Genomic DNA, 23,827 nt, shown 5'->3' with positions numbered 1-23,827 from the left:
GCTCCGCCCTCAACCGCAAGGCTCTCCAGAGGGTAGTGGAGGTCTGCACAACGCATTACCGGGGGCCAACTACCTGCCCTCTTGGACACCTACAGCACCCGATGTCACAGGAAGGCCAAAAAAGATAATCAAGGACATCAACCACCCAAGCAACTGCCTGTTCACCCCGATATCCTTGATGAAAACCTACTCCAGAGTATCAGGACCTCAGACTGGGGCGAAGGTTCACCTCCCAACAGGATAAAAACCCTAAGCACACAGACAAGACAATGCAGGAGTGTCTTCGGGACAAGTCTCTGAACGTCCTTGAGTGGCCCAGCCAGACACAGGATCGAACATCTCGAGAGACTTGATAATAGCTGTGCAGCAAAGCTTCCCTTACAACCTGACAGAGCTTGAGAGGATCTGCAGAGAAGAATGGGAGAAACTCCCCAAATGCAGGTGTGTCTAGCTTGTAGTGTCATGCGCAAGACTTGAGGTTGTGATCGCTGCCAAAGGTGCTTCGACAAAGTATTGAGTAAAGAGTATGAAGACTTACGTAAAAGGTTCTTTGTTTAAAAAACAACAACAACATTTGTACAAAATTATACCAAATCGTTTTTGCTTTGTCATTATGGGGTATTGTGTGTAGATTGATGAGGGGGAAAAAACATTTAAATCCATTTTAGAATAAGACTAACGTAACAAAATGTGGAAAAAGTCAAGGGGTCTGAATAATTTCCTAATGCACTGTTTACACAATCATTACTGCATGCTTTTAGATTCACCTGTAACACTTGTTTAGTTGGGATTTATTTTAATCAAATGTCTAGTCACTGCTCAAGTGGAGCAATCTGTCATTTTATTTTGAGTATGGAAACTTACCTTGGTTTGCAAAGAGGAAAGCTGCCCATGCAAATGGGTTTAATAGCATATCTTCATCCCTGAACTTGACAGCCTCTCTCCCCTCTATTTCCACAGGTCCTTCCAACCTGGACTCAGGGGTAGACGGAACATAGTAAACGTAAAGCTGTAACAATGAAATGAGTATCATATGTTACGTTTCGTGTGGTATGTATTCATATGTAGATGTTAATTTCATATATGTAATGGTTCAAAATGCAATTTGTATGATATGCTACGTATTGAAATGTATTTTAGTGGTTAGAGTGTTGGACTAGTAACCGGAAGGTTGGAAGTTCAAACCCCCGAGCTGACAAGGTACATTCTGTCGTTCTGCCCCTGAACGGGCAGTTAACCCACTGTTCCTAGGCTGTCATTGAAAATAAGAATTTGTTCTTAACGGACTTGCCTAGTTAAATAAAGGGTAAAAGAAAAACATTAGCTAGGCTAGGGGCTGGGGGATCAGGTTAAGGTGAAGAGTTATGGTAAGCTAAGTTGCAAATTAGCTAAAATGTTATCTATGATGTGATTCAAACATGCAACCTTTGGGTTGCTAGACATTCACATTATACAACCAACCTCCCTACTTTAGTTTGACTTAAAGTAATCATATCAACCGTAACTTACACATCATACTCATAAAGAACAGCAACATTGACTATTTTAGTAAATGGATGACCTGTGGAAACAGAAACAGTTAAAATGATCATACAGATGGAAACTCAAGCATGGTGGTCCAAGTTAGCACAAAAAAACGATGTAAAAAGTCGGATTCAACTTTGTTACTATGTTACGTCTCGTCTGAGGCCAGGCTGATCCTTCGGTCACGTTGACAAGAAGCGCTCTAAAAAAAAAACCCGCTGCATTGTGTTTTGTTCTAATTCTCACCCTGCTGCAGCACGTTCACGATCACCCCCCCCCCCCCCAGTGTGTTTAATGATAAAGAAACAGGCTACACAGGAACACAGTGCCAAACGTTAGTGACTGTGTACATGTAGCAGCGCATACTCTCACAGCCACACGTGGTTGTGGTTGTGTACATGTAGCAGCGCATACTCTCACAGCCACACGTGGTTGTTACTCACTGGTGAATAATATGTTTCCTTCACAAATGTAACAGAGGTCAAGCCCACATTATGGATCTGGGGAAGAAAAGGTAGTGTCAGTATGCAATAAAAGGCCTGGGGCAAAGGGGTGTGAGATGAGAGATACTTTCTTTAATATGAATTCAACTCCAATAGTTTACAGCATGTTCATTATGTACAGCATGCCCAACGATATACAGTACCAGTCAGAAGATGACATCTACTCAATACAAGGTTCTCTATTTTAATTATTTTTACATTGTAGAATAATAGAAGACATCACAACTTTGAAATAAAACATATGGAATCATGTTGTAACCAAAAAAGTATTAAACAAATCAAAATATATTTTAGATGAGAGATTCTTCAAAGTAGCCACCCTTTGCTTTGATGACAGCTTTATGCACACTCTTGGCATTCTCTCAACCAGCTTCATGAGGTAGTCACCTGGAATGTGGAATTTCTTTCCTTCTTAAAGCGTTTGAGCAAATCAGTTGTGTTGTGACAAGGTAGGGGTGGAATACAGAAGGTTGCCCTATTTGGTAAAATACCAAGTCCATATTATGTCAAGAACAGCTCAAATAAGCAAAGAGAAATTACAGTCCATTATTACTTTAAGACATGAAGGTCAGTCAATGCGGAACATTTCAAGAACTTTGAAAGTTTCTTCAAGTGCAGTCGCAAAACCATCAAGAGCTATGATGAAACTGGCTCTCACGAGGACCACACAGGAAAGGCAGACCCAGAGTTACCTCTGCTGCAGAGGATACGCTCAGATTGCAGCCCCAAAAAAATGCTTCAGAGTTCAAGTAACAGTCACATCTCAACATCAACTGTTCAGAGGAGACTGCGTGAATCAGACATTCATGGTCTAATTGCTGCGAATAAACCACTACTAAAGGACACCAATAAGAAGAAGAGACTTGCTTGGGCCAAGAAACACAGGCAATGGACATTAGACTGGTGGAAATCTGTCCAAATGTACAATTTTAGGGCCACTGTAACACAGGAACACAATCTGCTGTCATGGTTACACCCCAGCCTTCTGAACAACAACATATGGCAGTTGTGAGCATGCTCTGTTTTTAATCTGTGTTGTCAGCTAGCTTTGTTCCAGCCCAGCACTTATACAATTGATTCAAATGATCAACAAACAGTCTTTATTTTAGACGACAGTTATTAGAATCAGGTGTGTTGGAGCTGGGCTGAAACAAAAGCTTGGACACAGCCACAGTGTGATTGTCCAGGTAACGGATGCTGTTGGCCTCACCGTGTTGATAAGGATAGAACTTCAGCCAGGACCAGTTAGACATCTGACCCTTGCCCTCAATCTCAGTACGTACTGTATGAGCCAGAGTTGTCCATCTCCCCAGAGAAGTCGCTCCTCTCCTCTGTTTTCCTCAAATAAACATGTACTCTTTACAGTCCCGGAGTAAGAAAGGATCTTAGCACCTTTTTTTTTTTTACATAAGAGTGTACCATCTAGAAACTGAAAAGGCTCTTCGGCTGTCCCCATAGGAGAACCCGTTTGTGTTCCATGTGTTCCGTTTTCACAGAGGGTTCTACCCGGAACCAAAAAGAGTTTTACCTTTTGGAACGCTTTTTTCTAAGAGTGTATTCACAAAGTGTTTTGTACATTGAACGTGACATTGTGATTGGTTCGGGAGTGATTCAAATCAAAGTTCATAAAATGTTATTTGTCACATGTGCCAAATACAACAGGTGTAGACTTTACCGTGAAATGCTTACTTACTAGCCCTCTCACCAATACTAGTTAAAAAATGCAAGAAAAATTTGCAAAAAAATTAAAAAAGTAAATACCAATAAAAAAACGAGGCAATATACAAGGAGTACCAGTACCGAATCAATGTGCAGGGGTACCAGGTAGTTTAGCTAATATGTACATGTAGGTAGGGCTAAAAGTGACTAGGCAATCAGGATAGATAATAAACAGAGTAACAGCAGCGTGTGTGAAAGTGTGTCCATGTGTGAGTGTGTGTGGCGTCAAAATGCACGAGTGTGCCTGTTTTGTGTATGTGAGCGTGTGTATGTGAGCGTGTGTAGAGTCAAAATATGCACGAGTGTGCCTGTTTTGTGTATGTGAGCGTGTGTAGTGTGTATGTGAGCGTGTGTATGTGAGCGTGTGTAGAGTGTGTGTGGCGTCAATATGCACGAGTGTGCCTGTTTTGTGTATGTGAGCGTGTGTAGTGTGTGTGAGCGTGTGTAGAGTGTGTGTGTGTGTAGAGTGTGTAGTGTGTGTGTGCGTGTGAAGGAGTGTCAGTGGAGTATGTATAACTGGGTAAAGTCCAGTGAGTGTGAATAGGGTCAGCGCATGAGAGTTAGCTTAAAACAAAATAACAAGCGGGTCAATGTACTGGGTAGCCATTTGATGAACTGTTCAGCAGTCTTATCAATCTTTGACGTCATTTCCGGTCACAACTTGCAGACTTGTTTTCGAGTTGCTGTGCTGTGCGTTTTGAGGCCAACCTATTTTTGCTACCTGACAACTTTACGGTTTTTACTTTTTAATTACTGTTTAATATATATATTCCCCCCCCCCAACTTTTCCACTCCGGACGCTTTATCTGGACACGATTAGTCAGGACCTCCAACAGCCGAAGCTAAGTAGTAATATTAACATGATGCCTTCTAATTACAGTCGCTGTACTCGCCTTACGGCGAGGATAGCTGTGCTGCGACCCCAGCTTCAGACCCAATCGTTAGGCCCCTTAACTTCAGTGTAGGAAAGGATGAAACAGCGTCTGTGCCACCAGTAAGTACAGATAGTAACGTTAATATAAATCCCCTCGCACAGTCCCCGCAGCCGGACAACTTTCTCATGGCGTCTGGAAGGAAATGCTGTAGGAACGCTCAACCGGTGTCGCTCATTCAGCCGACAGAAACTTTCAACCGGTTTTCCCCATTAAGCAGCGAGTCGGAGTCAGAGGCCGAGCCTTCTCTGGTCTCTACTCCTCCCGTTACGGGGTCTGAGACGCCGAAGCTTCCCACCATTAGCTCTGACAAATTGAAAACTCTAGTCATTGGCGACTCCAAAACTAAACATGGCGGTGTTCGCCTGAGCAATCTCACTAGGATAAAGACCACCTCCATTCCTGTCATTATTGAAAGAGATCATGATACCTCACATCTCAAAATAGGGCTACTTAATGTTAGATCCCTTACTTCAAAGGCAATTATAGTCAATGAACTAATCACTGATCATAATCTTGATGTGATTGGCCTGACTGAAACATGGCTTAAGCCTGATGAATTTACTGTGTTAAATGAGGCCTCACCTCCTGGCTACACTAGTGACCATATCCCCCGTGCATCCCGCAAAGGCGGAGGTGTTGCTAACATTTACGATAGCAAATTTCAATTTACAAAAAAAAAAAAGACGTTTTCATCTTTTGAGCTTCTAGTCATGAAATCTATGCAGCCTACTCAATCACTTTTTATAGCTACTGTTTACAGGCCTCCTGGGCCATATACAGCGTTCCTCACTGAGTTCCCTGAATTCCTATCGGACCTTGTAGTCATAGCAGATAATATTCTAATCTTTGGTGACTTTAATATTCACATGGAAAAGTCCACAGACCCACTCCAAAAGGCTTTCGGAGCCATCATCGACTCAGTGGGTTTTGTCCAACATGTCTCTGGACCCACTCACTGTCACAGTCATACACTGGACCTAGTTTTGTCCCATGGAATAAATGTTGTGGATCTTAATGTTTTTCCTCATAATCCTGGACTATCGGACCACCATTTTATTACGTTTGCAATTGCAACAAATAATCTGCTCAGACACCAACCAAGGAACATCAAAAGTCATGCTATAAACTCACAGACAACACAAAGATTCCTTGATGTCCTTCCAGATTCCCTCTGTCTACCCAATGACGCCAGAGGACAAAAATCAGTTAACCACCTAACTGAGGAACTCAATTTAACCTTGCGCAATACCCTAGATGCAGTTGCACCCCTAAAAACTAAAAACATTTCTCATAAGAAACTAGCTCCTTGGTACACAGAAAATACCCGAGCTCTGAAGCAAGCTTCCAGAAAATTGGAACGGAAATGGCGCCACACCAAACTGGAAGTCTACCGTCTAGCTTGGAAAGACAGTACCGTGCAGTACCGAAGAGCCCTTACTGCTACTCGATCATCCTATTTTTCTAGCTTAATTGAGGAAAATAAGAACAATCCGAAACTCCTTTTTGATACTGTCGCAAAGCTAACTAAAAAGCAGCATTCCCCAATAGAGTATGACTTTCACTTTAGCAGTGATAAATTCATGAACTTCTTTGAGGAAAAAATTATGATTATTAGAAAGCAAATTACAGACTCCTCTTTAAATCTGCGTATTCGTTCAAAGCTCAGTTGTCCTGAGTCTGCACAACTCTGCCTGGACCTAGGATCAAGAGAGACGCTCAAGTGTTTTAGTACTATATCTCGACACAATGATAAAAATAATCATGACCTCTAAACCTTCAAGCTGCATACTGGACCCTATTCCAACTAAACTACTGAAAGAGCTGCTTCCTGTGCTTGGCCCTCCTATGTTGAACATAATAAACGGCTCTCTATCCACCAGATGTGTACCAAACTCACTAAAAGTGGCAGTAATAAAGCCTCTCTTGAAAAAGCCAAACCTTGACCCAGAAAATATAAAAAACTATCGATCTATATCGAATCTTCCATTCCTCTCAAAAATTTTAGAAAAGGCTGTTGCGCAGCAACTCACTGCCTTCCTGAAGACAAACAATGTATTCGAAATGCTTCAGTCTGGTTTTAGACCCCATCATAGCACTGAGACGGCACTTGTGAAGGTGGTAAATGACATTTTAATGGCATCGGACCGAGGCTCTGCATCTGTCCTCGTGCTCCTAGACCTTAGTGCTGCTTTTGATACCATCGATCACCACATTCTTTTGGAGAGATTGGAAACCCAAATTGGTCTACACGGACAAGTTCTGGCCTGGTTTAGATCTTATCTGTCGGAAAGATATCAGTTTATCTCTGAATGGTTTGTCCTCTGACAAATCAACTGTACATTTCGGTGACCACTATTGTTTTCACTATATATTTTACCTCTTGGGGATGTTATTCGAAAACATAATGTTAACTTTCACTGCTATGCGGATGACACACAGCTGTACATTTCAATGAAACATGGTGAAGCCCCAAAATTGCCCTTGCTAGAAGCATGTGTTTCAGACATAAGGAAGTGGATGGCTGCAAACTTTCTACTTTTAAACTCGGACAAAACAGAGATGCTTGTTCTAGGTCCCAAGAAACAAAGAGATCTTCTGTTGAATCTGACAATTTATCTTAATGGTTGTACAGTCGTCTCAAATAAAACTGTGAAGGACCTCGGCGTTACTCTGGACCCTGATCTCTCTTTTGAAGAACATATCAAGACCATTTCAAGGACAGCTTTTTTCCATCTACGTAACATTGCAAAAATCAGAAACTTTCTGTCCAAAAATGATGCAGAAAAATTAATCCATGCTTTTGTCACTTCTAGGTTAGACTACTGCAATGCTCTACTTTCCGGCTACCCGGATAAATCACTAAATAAACTTCAGTTAGTGCTAAATATGGCTGCTGGAATCCTGACTAGAACCCCCAAAAATTTGATCATATTACTCCAGTGCTTCCCTCCCTACACTGGCTTCTTGTCAAAGCAAGGGTTGATTTCAAGGTTTTACTGCTAACCTACAAAGCATTACATGGGCTTGCTCCTACCGATCTCTCTGATTTGGTCCTGCCGTACATACCTACACGTACGCTACGGTCACAAGACGCAGGCCTCCTAATTGTCCCTAGAATTTCTAAGCAAACAGCTGGAGGCAGGGCGTTCTCCTATAGAGCTCCATTTTTATGGAGCGGTCTGCCTACCCATGTCAGAGACGCAAACTCGGTCTCAACCTTTAAGTCTTTACTGAAGACTCATCTCTTCAGTGGGTCATATGATTGAGTGTAGTCTGGCCCAGGAGTGGGAAGGTGAACGGAAAGGCTCTGGAGCAACGAACCACCCTTGCTGTTTCTGCCTGGCCGGTTCCCCTCTTTCCACTGGGATTCTCTGCCTCTAACCCTATTACAGGGGCTGAGTCACTGGCTTACTGGGGCTCTCTCATGCCATCCCTGGAAGGGGTGCGTCACCTGAGTGGGTTGATTCACTGATGTGGTCATCCTGTCTGGGTTGGCGCCCCCCCTTGGGTTGTGCCATGGTGGAGATCTTTGCGGGCTATACTCAGCTTTGTCTCAGGATGGTAAGTTGGTGGTTGAAGATATCCCTCTAGTGGTGTGGGGGCTGTGCTTTGGCGAAGTAGGTGGGGTTATATCCTTCCTGTTTGGCCCTGTCCGGGTGTGTCCTCGGATGGGGCCACAGTGTCTCCTGACCCCTCCTGTCTCAGCCTCCAGTATTTATGCTGCAGTAGTTTATGTGTTGGGGGGCTGGGGTCAGTTTGTTATATCTGGAGTACTTCTCCTGTCCAATTCGGTGTCCTGTGTGCGTTCTCTAATTCTCTCCTTCTCTCTCTCGGAGGATCTGAGCCCTAGGACCATGCCCCAGGACTACCTGACATGATGACTCCTTGCTGTCCCAAGTCCACCTGGCCGTGCTGCTGCTCCAGTTTCAACTGTTCTGCCTTATTATTATTATTCGACCATGCTGGTCATTTATGAACATTTGAACATCTTGGCCATGTTCTGTTATAATCTCCACCCGGCACAGCCGGAAGTGGACTGGTCACCCCACATATGCTCTCTCTAATTCTCTTTCTTTCTCTCTCTCGGAGGACCTGAGCCCTAGGACCATGCCCCAGGACTACCTGGCCGTGCTGCTGCTCCAGTTTCAACTGTTCTGCCTTATTATTATTATTATAATTATTCGACCATGCTGGTCATTTATGAACATTTGAACATCTTGGCCATGTTCTGTTATAATCTCTACCCGGCACAGCCAGAAGAGGACTGGCCACCCCACATAGCCTGGTTCCTCTCTAGGTTTCTTCCTAGGTTTTGGCCTTTCTAGGGAGTTTTTCCTAGCCACCGTGCTTCTACACCTGCATTGCTTGCTGTTTGGGGTTTTAGGCTGGGTTTCTGTACAGCACTTTGAGATATCAGCTGATGTACGAAGGGCTATATAAATAAATTTGATTTGATTTATGGCTCGGGGGTAAAAACTTTACAGGAGCATTTTTGGTCCCAGACTTGGCACTCCGGTACCGCGTGCCATATATGACTTGTGTGGCTGGAGTCTTTTAAAATGTTTAGGGCCTCTTCCTCTAACGCCACCTTGTATCGTTGTCCTGGATGTCTGGGAGTGGTCCAATCTCAGGATGTATGGAGTGTTCACTGCACGGTCACGTTGTGAGGTCTGGGTAGCGTAGCAGATGCTGAGAACCAGAATCATGTCGCGTTTCACGTTGTACTTCAGCATCACAGTAATCACAGTAATGTTGGATGCTATAGTGCAGTAATAAGCAGACGTGGAGGACAACTAAAACATTACACCAACATAAGAAACTGAGACTTTTTAGTCTGCCTGGAGCGGTAGTACACTTCAACACATGAGAAAGCTGTTGTGGAAGGTGTGTGAAATGAATAGCATCAAAATTCCTGTGGTTGATTTATACTCAAAATTAGACATATGAATCACTCGCAGCTCTCTTGCCGAAACCAGACCGGTACCGACATGTAGAGCAGGACGTGAGAGAATCCAGATCAGTACCGACTTGTAGAGCAATACGTGAGAGAGATGCCCTGTTCTGCTATAGAGATGCCCTGTTCTGCTATAGAGATGCCCTGTTCTGCTATAGAGATGCCCTGTTCTGCTATAGAGATGCCCTGTTCTGCTATAGAGATGCCCTGTTCTGCTATAGAGATGCCTCAAGCGCTATGATGAAACTGGCTCTCATGAGGACCGTCACAGGAAAGGAAGACCCAGAGGATAAATTCATTAGAGTTAATTGCACCTCAGATTGCAGCCCAAATTAATGCTTCAGAGTTCAAGTAACAGACATCTCAACATCAACTTTTCAGAGGAGACTGCATGAATCAGGCCTTCATGGTCAAATTGCTGCAAAGAAACCATTACTAAAGGACACCAATAAGAAGAAGAGACATGCTTGGGCCAAAAAACACAGGCAATGGACATTAGACTGGTGGTAATATGTCCTAGAATTTAAGGCACACTTCAACAGCATGGCTACCACAGCATTTTGCAGCAAAACGCCATCCCATCTGGTTTGCGCTTAGTGGGACTATCATTTGTTTTTCAACAGAACAATGACCCAAAAAACACACCTCCAGGCTGTGTAAGAGCTATTTGATGAAGGAGAGTGATGGAATGCTGCATCAGATGACCTGGCATCAAGGTAAATGGTGGCTACTTTGAAGAATCTAAAATATATTTTGATTTGTATTTAACACTTTTTTGGTTACTACATGATTCCATATGTGTTATTTCATAGTTTATGTCTTTACTATTATTCTACAATGTAGAAAACAGTGAAAAAAAAAAAACTTGAATGAGAAGGTGTGTTACTGTAAAATGCGACAATTGTTTGTGCACAAGACTCACCAGGACTACTTTTTAAACCTACAGTATGTAACTATAATGCTGCGTCAGATGTCAGCTAGGTATGATAAAGCATAGACAAACATTTGCATTGGCTATGTTTGAGGCTTTGACAGATGTAATGTATGGTTTTGTTAGATGCATTTTGTTTTATGTCACTTTTTATCCCAAATGATGCTGATAATTTAACTTTGACAAAATTTGGTATGAATAGTGCAAAACCTCTAAGATTAATTTGTTCCACAGGGGAGTTTCACCTCAGAAAACAAACCATCAGAAAGAGAGACATCAATAAATATAGACCTTCAGGGATTCAGTTCTTGTTTAAGACTCAGGGGTCCAACCAGTAACAGTTGGACCAAAGCACCTTTCAAAACAAAGATGAAGTCAAATAATAAGAAAAAAATGACACTTTCCTTGATTTCAGATTCCATAAAGAACAAACTAATTAATGATTTTAAAAGTAAAAAAACAAAAAAACTTGCACACCGTTTGTAATCCACCCAGCCGCGACATGCCCAGCGACGTAAGCTTACCAAAGGAGCTAAATGCCTTTATGCTCGCTTTGAGGTAAGCAACACAGAACCATGCATGAGAGCCCCAGTTGTTCAGTACCAATGTATGATCTTGCTCTCCGTAGTCAATGTAAGACCTTCAAACAGGTTAACATTCACAAGGCCGCGGGGCCAGATGGAATATCAGTCCACATCCTCAGAGTTTGCACTGGCCAGCTGGCAAATCACCCCGTAGCACTCACATCTATAGCCATGAAATGCTTTGAAAGGTTGGTCATGTCTCACATCAACAGCATCCTCCCAGACCCTGGACCCACTCCAATTTGCATACCGCCCCAACAGATCCACAGATGATTCAGTATCTATTGCACTCCATACTGCCCTCACCCACCTGGACAGAAGGAGTACCTATGTAAGAATGCTATTCATTGACTACAGCTCAGCCATCAAAACCATAGTCCCTTCCAAGCTAACCACCAAGCTCAGGACCCTGGGTTTGAACACCTCCCTCTGCAACTGGATCCTGGACTTTCTGATGGGCTGCCCCCAGGTGGTGAGGGTAGGCAACAACACATCCAACACACTGACCATCAACACGGGGGCCCCGCAGGGCTGTGTGCTTAGTCCCCTCCTGTATTCCCTGTTCACCCATGACTGCATGGCCGCGCACGAGTCTAACACCAAGTTTGCTGACGACACGACGGTGGTAAGACTTATCACTTAGGACAAAGAGGCAGCCTATAGGGCTGAGTTCAGAAACCTGGTTGTGTAGTGTAGGGACAACAACCTCTCCCTCAACGTCAGCAAGACACAGGAAGACACTGATCGTGGACTAGAGGAAACGGAGGGGCGAACACACACCCCCATCCACATCAATGGGGCGGTAGTGAAGCAGGTCGAGAGCTTCAAGTTCCTCAGTGTCCAAATCACTAAGAACTTAAGGTCCATACACACAGTTGATAAGAGGGCATGACGGCACCTCTACACCTCAGGAGGCTGTTCTACAGCTGCACCATCGAAATAATCTTGACTGGCTGCATTACCGCTTGGAAAAGCAACTACAAGCCACCCGACCGCCAGGCTATACAACGCGGGGTGCGTACAGCCCAGTCCATCACTCGGGCAGAGCTCCCTGCCATCCAGGACCAATATACCAGGCGGTGTCAAGCGCAAGTCCCCAAGTTGCTGATGTTGTGAAAGACTCGAGCAACCACAGTGCACCGCGTCTGGAACCAACACGACCCTGAACAGCTTCTATACCAAAGTCATAGAAAAGAAAGTTGGACTGCGGTCTTTTAGATATCTCAAAGTCAATGGGCCTCCATACCAAATCTGGACAATTTTTATGCATGTTTCTAAATGTTAAACATGTCAACAGACAAGTTTCCAAAAATATTGGATTTTCATGACATGACGTCTCACCCCATCTCCTCCATCTTGGCCTGTGCCAGTGTCTGCCAGGAATCCACCTCCTGGTCTGTCCTGATTGGCTCCCCACAACTACAACCCTGCTGGCTGGAGCCTCCCTCTGTGGAGCAGATCCCAGAGTCTCCGCTGTCCTGACAGATGTGCCTGTCGCTGTCCTGCTCCAGCTCTGAGGGGGGCGCTGTGAGGGGAGGAGGGACGTGCATCTCCAGTAGCACCACCTCAGGACAGATGGTCAGCTTATCACAGCACAGCTCCGCCTCTGAATCAGCAGTGAGGAGGCGGGGCATGTCGGAGCCGGGGGAGGAGTCACAGAGGTACTGGGAGAGGGGAAGAGAAAGATAAATTGTCATTACTTATTCCCAACCACCCTTAAACACAGACACACCCACCAACCAAGAGGATGGACGGTACACCTGGATACTACTGTTATGCTGTTTACTGTTGAGTAAGCGTTTGACGCCTACCTCCTGGATGTGTGCAGGCAGCTGGATAGAGGGGTAAAAGGTGTTTTTGAGGACTCTGTAGAACCTAATGAAGGCGTAGCAGGAAAGCAACACGAGCAGGAAACACACCATCATGGAGACCAGGAAGTACAGGAAGATCTGCCCGTACGGGGTGTCACCTGAGGACGAGAACAGTCACACTTTAGTGGCCTTATTATGCAATTACTCCTGTGAAAACACACTCTCTGGCATCTCTACACACATTATACAGGTCGGTAATTTGTCAAGCAATTTGGAAACCAATCTCCAAGCCTTTAGTGTGAAGTGTTCATTCCTACCCTCCGTCTGCATGCACCGGGGTTCTGTGTAGCTGCTAGTCTTGTTGTAGTAGTCGTAGCGAGACTGGATCATGACACAGTACCACGTCCAGGCCTCCAGCTCAGGCAGCGTCACCAGGTTGTTGCTCGAGTCCAACACTTTAGGCTTCAGACCCTGAACATCCAATAAGAACACGTTATAAAATCAGACAGGGTTGGGATACGCTGCCCTCTCTTGCACTACACCCCCCCCCCCAGACGTTCCACTTATTTCACCCATTCCAGTAGGAGCACATGGGATTCTAGTGTTGAACTCATCATCAAGCCCTTCACAAGTTGAATCAGACGTGCTAGTCCTGAATACGTCTCAAAAAGTGGAACAGTTGGGGGTACTCCAGGAAAGGTTTGGGATATAGAGATGATCTATAAATCATACACCAGAGCAGATGGGTAACACAGGGACACAGCAGAAGGGTTATTGATGTGGTTTCAACTGGAAGAGTTCCAGAGAACATGGAACGACAACTTTGCATTTAATCTGAATATAGAACACTTCAAAACCTTCTAGAATACAGAGCACCAACCAGTTACCTGCATTGAAAGCCGTATTAGAACACACTTTTGTTCCTATCTTTAAGTTTATTGTTTAGTGTTACACCATGTTGTAGCTTCTGGTATTTTATAGCAGTCCCAGGTTTACTGAGGGGAGGCCCAGGTGATAGCAGTCCCAGGTTTACTGAGGGGAGGCCCAGGAGACAGCAGTCCCAGGGTTACTGAGGGGAGGCCCAGGTGACAGCAGTCCCAGGGTTACTGAGGGGAGGCCCAGGTGATAGCAGTCCCAGGGTTACTGAGGAGAGGCCCAGGAGACAGCAGTCCCAGGGTTACTGAGGGGAGGCCCAGGTGACAGCAGTCCCAGGGTTACTGAGGGGAGGCCCAGGTGACAGCAGTCCCAGGGTTACTGAGGGGAGGCCCAGGTGACAGCAGTCCCAGGGTTACTGAGGGGAGGCCCAGGTGATAGCAGTCCCAGGGTTACTGAGGGGAGGCCCAGGTGACAGCAGTCCCAGGGTTACTGAGGGGAGGCCCAGGTGACAGCAGTCCCAGGGTTACTGAGGAGAGGCCCAGGAGACAGCAGTCCCAGGGTTACTGAGGGGAGGCCCAGGTGACAGCAGTCCCAGGGTTACTGAGGGGAGGCCCAGGTGATAGCAGTCCCAGGGTTACTGAGGGGAGGCCCAGGTGACAGCAGTCCCAGGGTTACTGAGGGGAGGCCCAGGAGACAGCAGTCCCAGGGTTACTGAGGGGAGGCCCAGGTGACAGCAGTCCCAGGGTTACTGAGAGGAGGCCCAGGAGTCGTTAGAGGCCACAAAACAAGGCAGAAGTTTGTGCCAGTACCTGAGGGTCATCAGAGCGGCTCCAGTACAGGATGCGGTAGTACAGGTAGAGGACGTGTTTCCTCATGGAGTGCTGGGTGCTGGTCAGGGGGTCAGAGATGGTCACGTCCAGCACGTTCCCCACAGGAACCATCTCCACCCTGGACGGTGGGCCCAATGAAGCTAGACAGGGGGAAGAACAGATAAGACCTAAAATAAACTCACTAATAATCAACAGTTGCCATACAGGCAACTCCAGAGTCCTGGGAATGATTCTTGGTGAAGGACCGATTAACGGTCTCTGTGCTAGTTGTGTGTGAGCGTGGCTGTGCGTGTTGGCGTGTCGCTGTGTGTGAGTTATATTTTCAATTTATTTAACCAGGTAAGACCCATTGAGGTTAAAAGCCTAATTTGTGAGGGGCGACCTGACAAGAAGGCAAAACAGGGAAATAGCGTGTACAGAAAATATTACAGAAAAATAAAAAAAGCTGTGTTCAAATACCCACACTAACATACTGTATATACACTACATACTATTTTTTAATTTTATTATACTGTAAACTAAACGGTATTCTTTCAGTTGAGCATACTAGTGCTTCACCCGTCTATCCCGGAAGTTGATGCTGTTGCTTTGCAACCGCTTGCTCGATTGTTAGAATAACAAATTATTAGCTCGGACATCATACAACTTCGGCCGTGTTCTTAAATTCAATCTGGGAGTGGCAGAGCACGCTCTGGGCGTAAATTCAGAGTGTTGTCAGATTATCTGTTCATAAGCGTTCAGAGCGCACACTGGACGCTCTGGTGGAGGGCTAGGGTTGATCCAAGTGTTCTGACCTTAGCTTGGGTGCTTGGCTGCCGTTGTAACTGGCTAATGTTGGCTAGCTTGCTAGCTACATCCAGACACAAATGAGAAAACACTTCACTCTGACCATTTTACTCGCCCTAGCAGAGCTGGTTAGGCTGGTTTCATGTTATCCAGAGTGTTGGTAACCAACTGTGCTGCTGGCAACAATTTAATCATGCTTTTTAAATTATTATAATAATATTTTTTAAAGATCACCAGAGCGAATTAACGATGTCCACTGAAAACACACTAAGACTACACAACTAAATTAAATAGCATATAGTTGCTATACTGGCAAGTCCAATGTATTAGTAGCCAACTAACATTAGGTAGCTAGCTAACATACCGGTACATACTGCTGTAATATGCTATGTGGTTCGTAAGGATAGCGTAGCTAACAAAATGTGTAACTTATTTGAAAAGTAATTACTTTATGACATTACTCAACATTTGTCATAATTAGTTAAAGCAATGCATTTGTATCCTCTCTCGTCAGACCTCGGCTGCATATTTTCCACCAAATACATCAAATCTGAAAATGTTGTGAAGCCACACCCCCTTTTTTGAGGAATTGCATTATGGGCCCTAAAGTACGGAAATAGTGTCCTCTGCGTGTATACTTCGGCAAATTTAGGACCACATCTGGGAATTGTCATACTAACAATATCTGTAAAATGGTATAGAGACAGCTTGATCCCCTCTGTCGAAGGCGCTTGGACCTTCTTTTTTGATATTTTCAATGGTATTGTTAACAAACACGCCCCCATAAAGAAAATGAGAATTACAGAAAAAAAAAAGTTCAGCCCCTGTTTCGACCGCGATCTGGCAGAGTTACTCCACCTCAAGAATTGCATTTGGCGAAAGGCTCAGCACACACATACTCAGGCTGACTGGCTCTCGTTCAGGCAAATGAGAAATAAGTGCACTCAGGCTATCCGGAAGGCCAATGTTAGTTACTTAAAAGGAGCAGTTCTAGCTCTGTGGGTCTAACACCAAGAAGTTCTGGAAAACAGTTAAAGACCTGGAGAATAAACCTGCCTCCTCACAACCGCCTGTCCCTTAATGTTGATTTGGTTGTTACTGACAAGAACATGGCTGAGTTTTTTTTTTTTTAAATCACCATTTCATTAAGTCAGGGTTCCTATTTGACTCAGCCATGCCTCCCTGCCCGTCCAACATTTCCTCATCTCCCACCCCTTCTAATGCAACTATCCCCGATGCTTCTCCCTCTCTTTCCCCTGCCCCGCTACACAGTCTCTCCCTGCAGGCAGTCACTAAGTCCGTGGTGCTAAAGGAATTCCTTAAACTTGACCCCCAAGAAAACGTGAGTCAGATGGATTAGACCATTTCTTTAAAAAAAAAAAAAAAGGTTCTTACACCTATCATTGCCAAGCCTGCATCTCCTTTCTGTGGAGGTTCCCATTGCTTTGATGGGAGCCACAGTAAATCCTTTATTTAAAAAGGGGGAGATCAGGCTGATCCTAACTGTTATAGGCCAATTTTTTATTTTGCCCTGTTTAATCAAAAGTGATGGAAAAACTTGTCGATAATCAACTGACTGGCTTTCTTGATGTCAATAGTATTCTCTCGGTTATACAATCTGGTTTCCGCTCAGGTTATGGATGGGTCACTGCAACCTTAAAAAAAGGTCCTCAATGACATCACCATTGCCCTTGATTCTAAGCAATGTTGTTCTGCTATTTTTATTGACTTGGCCAAAGCTTTTGATACGGTCTTGTGGGTCAGCTAAGGTGGATCGGTGTCTCTGAGGGGTCTTTGGCCTCGTTTACTGACTCTCTCTCAAATAGTGCAGTGTATAAAGTCAGAACATCTGCTGTCTCAGCCACTGCCGGTCACCAAGGGAGTACCCCAAGGCTCGATCCTAGACCCTACGCTCTTCAAAAATGTACATTAACAACATAGCTCAGGCAGAAGGAAGCTCTCTAATCCATTTATATGCAGATGATAGTCTTATACTCAGATAGCCCCTCCCCGGATTTTGTGTTAAATGCTCTACAACAAGCTTTCTCTGACCGTAACCTTGTTTTGGAGGTGTTCAGAACAAAAGGTCATGTGGTTTGGTAAGAAGAATGCCCCTCTTCCCACCGGTGTGATTACGACCTCTGAAGGTTTAACGCTTGAGGTAGTCACTTCAAAACAAGTACTTCGGAGTATGGCTAAATGGTGCACTGTGCTCTGCACATATCAAAGCTGCAGGCTAAAGTTAGAGGAAACCAAGTCTAGATTTATTGTAATCGCTCCTCTTTCGCCCCAGCTGCCAAACTAACCCTGATTCAGATGACAATCCTACCCGCGCTAGATTACGGAGACAGAATTTATAGATCGGCAGGTAAGGGTGCTCTCGAGCAGCTAGATGTTCTTTACCATTCAGACCATCATATTTGCCACCAATGCTCCTTATAGGATACACTCCTCTGTAAACTGGCCATCTCTGTATACACGTCACAAAACCTACTGGTTGATGCTGATTTATAAAACCCTCTTAAGCCTAACTCCCCCCTATCTGAGATATCTACTGCAGCCCTCATCCTCCACATACAACACTTGTTCTGCCAGTCACATTCTGATAAAAGGTCCAAAGCATACGCATCCCTGAGTCGATCCTCTTTTCAGTTTGCAGCACTTTCCAGTCATTAGCTGCAGCAACAAACACTCACACGGGACAGTTCTCAATCTCTTCATTCAAAAAGACTCGATCAGGGACACTCTTACTGACAGTTGTGGCTGCTTTGTATGATTTATTGTTGTCTCTACCTTCTTGCCCTTTGTGCTGTTGTCTGTGCCCAATAATGTTTGTACCATGTTTTGTGTTGCTACCAAGTTATGTTGCCACCATGCCGTGTTGTCATGTGTTGCTGCCTTGCTATGGTGTTGTCTTAGGTCTCTCTTTAAAAGGGAACACTTAAACAACACAATGTAACTCCAAGTCAATCCCACTTCTGTGAAATAAAAAAAACTGTCCACTTAGGAAGCAACACTGACAATACATTTCACATGCTGTTGTGCAAATGGAATAGATAACAGGTGGAAATTATAGGCAATTAGCAAGACACTTCCAATAAAGGAGTGGTTCTGCAGGTGGTGACCACAGACCACTTCTCAGTTCCTATGCTTCCTGACTGATGTTTTGGTCACTTTTGAATGCTGGCGGTGCTTTCACTCTAGTGGTAGCATGAGACGGAGTCTACAACCCACACAAGTGGCTCAGGTAGTGGTGCAGCTCATCCAGGATGGCACATCAATGCGAGCTGCTGTGTCTGTCAGCGTAGTGTCCAGAGCATGGAGGCGCTACAAGGACACAGGCCAGTACATCAGGAGATGTGGAGGAGGCCGTAGGAGGGCAACAACCCAGCAGCTGGACCGCTACCTCCGCATTTGTGCAAGGAGGAGCACTGCCAGAGACCTGCAAAATGACCTCCAGCAGGCCACAAATGTGCATGTGTCTGCTCAAACGGTCAGAAACAGACTCCATGAGGGTGGTATGAGGGCCCGATGTGCTTACAGCCCAACACCGTGCAGGACGTTTGGCATTTGCCAGAGAACACAAAGACTGGCAAATTCGCCACTGGCGCCCTGTGCTCTTCACAGATGAAAGCAGGTTCACACTGAGCACATGTGACAGACGTGACATTCTGGAGACGCTGTGGAGAACGTTCTGCTGCCTGCAACATCCTCCAGCATGACCGGTTTGGCGGTGGGTCAGTCATGGTGTGGGGTGGCATTTCTTTGGGGGGGGGGGGGGGCGCACAGTCCTCAATGTGCTCGCCAGAGGTAGCCTGACTGCCATTAGGTACCGAGATGAGATCCCCAGACCCCTTGTGAGACCATATGCTGGTGCGGTTGGCCCTGGGTTCCTCCTAATGCAAGACAATGCTAGACCTCATGTGGCTGGAGTGTGTCAGCAGTTCCTGCAAGAGGAAGGCATTGATGCTATGGACTGGCCCACCAGTTCCCCAGACCTGAATCCAATTGAGCACATCTGGGACATCATGTCTCGCTCCATCAACCAACGCCACGTTGCACCAGACTGTCCAGGAGTTAGCGGATGCTTTAGTCCAGGTCTGGGAGGAGATTCTTCAGGAGACCATCCGCCACCTCATCAGGAGCATGCCCAGGCGTTGTAGGGAGGTCATACAGGCACGTGGAGGCCACACACACTAATGAGCCTCATTTTGACTTGTTTTAAGGACATTACATCAAAGTTGGATCAGCCTGTAGTGTGGTTTCCCACTTTAATTTTGAGTGTGACTCCAAATCCAGACCTCCATGGGTTGATAAATTTGATTTCCATTGATAATTTGTGTGATTTTGTTGTCAGCACATTTAACTATGTAAAGAAAAAAGTATTTAATAAGAATATTTCATTTATTCAGATCTAGGATGTGTTATTTTAGTGTTCCCTTTATTCTTTTGAGCAGTGTCAATATTTGAAGATTAGAAACAAATGCAGCTATCACAAAGAGTGTCGTCGATCAGCGTCTTAAAAACAGGCAAAGACACTAACTCCCATAATGTTAATATCTTTCAAAGCATATTCCAGGATGAAGGCATTATGGGGAAAAATATTGCTTTCCCCACCTCATGCCTAGCCTTCCCCACCTCATGCCTAGCCTTCCCCACCTCATGCCTAGCCTTCCCCACCTCATGCCTAGCCTTCCCCACCTCATGCCTAGCCTTCCCCACCTCATGCCTAGCCTTCCCCACCTCATGCCTAGCCTTCCCCACCTCATGCCTAGCCTTCCCCACCTCATGCCTAGCCTTAGGAATAGACAAGGACAGCAGCGACTGTGAAGGAAGACTGATCTGGTCAGCGACGAATAGAGATACAAAGGGAGTTGTCCCATCAATGCTTTGTACACAACAGTGTACCAGTGCGTTAGCCTCCTGGTGGAGAGAGAGGTACATTGCACCATGGGTAATTGATGTAGCATTTGTTTTGAATCTTAAAGCACCATGATACACTGTGTCCAGAGTTTAAGGTACTTGTGGAGGCCTGCATATAGATATCACCATAATCGAGGACCGATAACAAAGTGCTTTGAACAAGATAATTTGACAGACATTGAAAAGCAAGATTTGTTCCTAAAATAGAGAACCAATTGCAACTACAGTTTCTTCGTCAATGTTATCAATGTGCTGTTTAAAATTCAGCTTTTCATCCAACTAATTCCCAAGATACTTATAGGAGGTGACCCTATCAATTTGCTGGCCTTTCATAGTTAAAATCTGAAAGTGACTCCATCTGCTAAATATAAGAGAAAAAATGCACAAGCTTCAATTTGAAAAGATGTCTCTGAATAACATCAAAAGCCAACTATAAGTCCAGAAAAGCGATCTCAATATTAGATGTGCAAGAATAAGTCATTGTGTCATCAGCATACAGATGGAGATTTGCAGAGTCAGTCTTCCCTATGTAATTTATATAGTGTAAAAAAAGATCGGACCTAAAGTGGAGCCCTGGGGGACGCCTATCGTAAGCCTTCGAAACTCAGATTCCATACCCTGCAGTGCTACACACTGTTCTGTCAGAAAGGTAGTTTTGGAACCAATACAATGCATCGACACTTAAACCTTTATGTAGTCTATTCAACAGCAGGGCATGGTCAATAGTGTCTAAGGCCTTTGACAAGTCGATAGAAAGTGAGCATCTAGAAAAATCACCAACAACATTATTGCAGTAATTGTACTATTACTGTCCTACCAATCAAAACTGGCAGTAACTGCTCATTTGGTCAAAAATGAGTTAGTCATTTTTGCTACAGTAAATACATGCTTGGACAAGTATCCTGCCTCGTATTGTGGTGAAAATTGGGGTCATGTTAACAGTTACTGTATCTCATTGAGTTTATTTTTCCATCTGTGCCCAAGTCTGTCTGCCTTCTGCCATTCCGCTCACCGTTTTTATCAGGGCAGAAGTCTTTGTTGACCCAGTGTGAGTTGACTCCGTCTGCGCTGGCTCGGACTCGGAGCACGTACACGCCCAGGTAGCGCAGATCAGAACCTGTGAGGTCACAGCGGGTACGTGTGGTCCTTTCACACACACAGCTCCAGTTCTTCTTCTTCATCTTCATCTTGTACTTCCTGTTGGGGAGCGAGCGAGAGGGTCAGTGATGAGAGGCAGTCTTGGCCTAATACTAGATCATGACTCTCATGTCACTGTTTGGGTCACTGTCTCAGTCACTGTTTGGGTGAAGGAGGTGAACTACAGTATGTGACATGTAGGAGGTGAACTACAGTATGTGACATGTAGGAGGGGGGAGGTGAACTACAGTATGTGACATGGAGGGGGGAGGTGAACTACAGTATGTGACATGGAGGGGGGAGGTGAACTACAGTATGTGACATGGAGGGGGGAGGTGAACTACAGTATGTGACATGGAGGGGGGAGGTGAACTACAGTATGTGACATGGAGGGGGAGGTGAACTACAGTATGTGACATGGAGGGGGAGGTGAACTACAGTATGTGACATGGAGGGGGGAGGTGAACTACAGTATGTGACATGGAGGGGGGAGGTGAAATACAGTATGTGACATGGAGGGGGGAGGTGAAATACAGTATGTGACATGGAGGGGGGGTCTGCGGGGGTGGTGTGAGTGCAGCTGGTGACTTACGCCATGTACTCTACAGTGAAGGTAACAGAGTTGCCTGTGGTCGTCTGGTCCCAGTTCCACGTCAGTACATACTGTGTGTTCAGTGTGAGCAGAGTCAGGTTCTGAGGTTGAGGCAGCTCTGCAAGCACTGGAACACAGAGAGTCAGACAGGCAGACCGGGTCACTGAATAGTTCTTCACTGTTTGGTACCGTGTTGTTTACATGTTACATGATGGGAGTTGGATAGAATCAACTGATTCTGCAGCAACTTTGAAGTTAAAATAGCCTCAACATTTGCATACTTTAGGCTTTGCATTTCATCACTACTTCACAGCCAACCACCAATTCACATGTCCAGTGGACAATATGAAATATACGAAAAAAAAGAGGAATTGATCCCATATTTAAAATCTCTGAAGAACAAATAAGCAAACACACCCGTGGTGAGAAAGAAACAATTGACTGGCAACAATGACAGTGACCTCACTAGCCAGCGTTTCTATTGGCCGATTCCACGCCAGCGTTTCTATTGGCCGATTCCACGCCATCGAGAAATATTTTCAGTATGTCAGAATGTTCTTGTAATTCTCACATAGGAACAGCATTGGGAGGAAGGATGTTTAACATGCTGTTTACCTTTGTAGCAAACTATTATTATTATTACCATAATTTAAACATTATTAAAGTGGCCATTTAAGAGCCTAATGATCTGTAAACACGTACATGATAGACATCTTGGTGTCATTATAACTCCTTGTTGTGTTCTCTCAAATAAGGAGTATGTCTAGACTGAAATAATTTCCACATTCATTTATTCAACATAAAATAAATAAATAAATAATGTACTACGCTTTTTTGATTTTTTTGGGATATTGTTTGTAACAATATATTCTTTTTCAAACATGTCAAATTTCCAGAGTGGGCTCTGGTACTTTTAATGATGTGACCCACCTAGACATAGAAATTTACAATATACAGTGTATTCGGAAAGTGCTCAAACCCCTTGACTTTTCCACATTTGGTTCACTCAGCCTTATTCTAAAATTGAGATTTTCCCACAATCTACACACAATAATGACAAAACAAAAAGAGTTTTTAGATGTTTGGAAAATGCATTAAAAATAAAAAACTGAAATATCACATTTACATAATGATTCAGACCATTTACTCAGTACTTTGTTGAAGCACCTTTGGAAGCGATAACAGCCTCGAGTCTTCTTGGGTAAAAAGCTACAAGTTTGGCACACCTGTATTTGGAGAGTTTCTTCCATTCTTCTCTGCAGATCCTCTCAAGCTCAGGATGGATGGGGAACGTCACTGCACAGGCATTTTCAAGTCTTTCCAGAGATGTTTGATCAGGTTCAAGTCCGGGGTCTGGCTGGGCCACTCAAGGACATTCAGAGAGTTGTCCCGAAGCCACTCCTGCGTTGTCTTGGCTGTGTGCTTAGGGTCGTTGTCTTGTTGAAAGATGAACCTTTGCCCAATTCTGAGGTCCTGAGCAGGTTTTCATCAAGGATCTCTCTGTACATCTTTACCTCAATCCTGATTAGTCTCCCAGTCCACAGAGGAACTCTGCATTTCTGTCAGAGTGATCATAAGGTTCTTGGTCACCTCCCTGACCAAGGCCCTTCTCCCCCAATTTCTCAGTTTGGCCGGGCAGGAAGAGTCTTGGTGGTTCCAAACAACTTCCATTTAAGAATGATGGGAGGATACTGTACTCTTGGTGACCTTGAATGCTGCATA

The 23,827-nt window shown here is 44.7% G+C and overlaps 1 protein-coding gene across 1 annotated transcript in view; it reads right to left on the bottom strand.

The window, feature by feature from the left end:
- The window catches only part of LOC135518936 (interferon alpha/beta receptor 1a-like), a 31,502-nt gene that overhangs the window by 354 nt on the left and 7,321 nt on the right, over positions 1-23,827 (bottom strand). The window contains exons 2-9 of the mRNA XM_064943903.1: positions 22,106-22,232; positions 21,389-21,573; positions 14,647-14,807; positions 13,279-13,432; positions 12,962-13,119; positions 12,492-12,814; positions 1,968-2,024; positions 1-971 (exon numbers count right to left, since the gene is read on the bottom strand). The exon at positions 1-971 is cut by the window's left edge and continues 354 nt beyond it. Coding sequence (XP_064799975.1) covers positions 2,006-2,024; positions 12,492-12,814; positions 12,962-13,119; positions 13,279-13,432; positions 14,647-14,807; positions 21,389-21,573; positions 22,106-22,232 — 1,127 coding nt within the window. The 3' untranslated portion in view covers positions 1-971; positions 1,968-2,005. The remainder of the gene's footprint in view (positions 972-1,967; positions 2,025-12,491; positions 12,815-12,961; positions 13,120-13,278; positions 13,433-14,646; positions 14,808-21,388; positions 21,574-22,105; positions 22,233-23,827) is intronic.

The sequence above is a fragment of the Oncorhynchus masou genome, chromosome 29 (genome assembly GCF_036934945.1).
Source record: "Oncorhynchus masou masou isolate Uvic2021 chromosome 29, UVic_Omas_1.1, whole genome shotgun sequence".
Taxonomy (NCBI): Eukaryota; Metazoa; Chordata; class Actinopteri; order Salmoniformes; family Salmonidae; genus Oncorhynchus; species Oncorhynchus masou.
The sequence above is the reverse complement of the archived record's forward strand: the minus strand, read 5'-3'. Positions and strand labels throughout refer to the sequence as shown.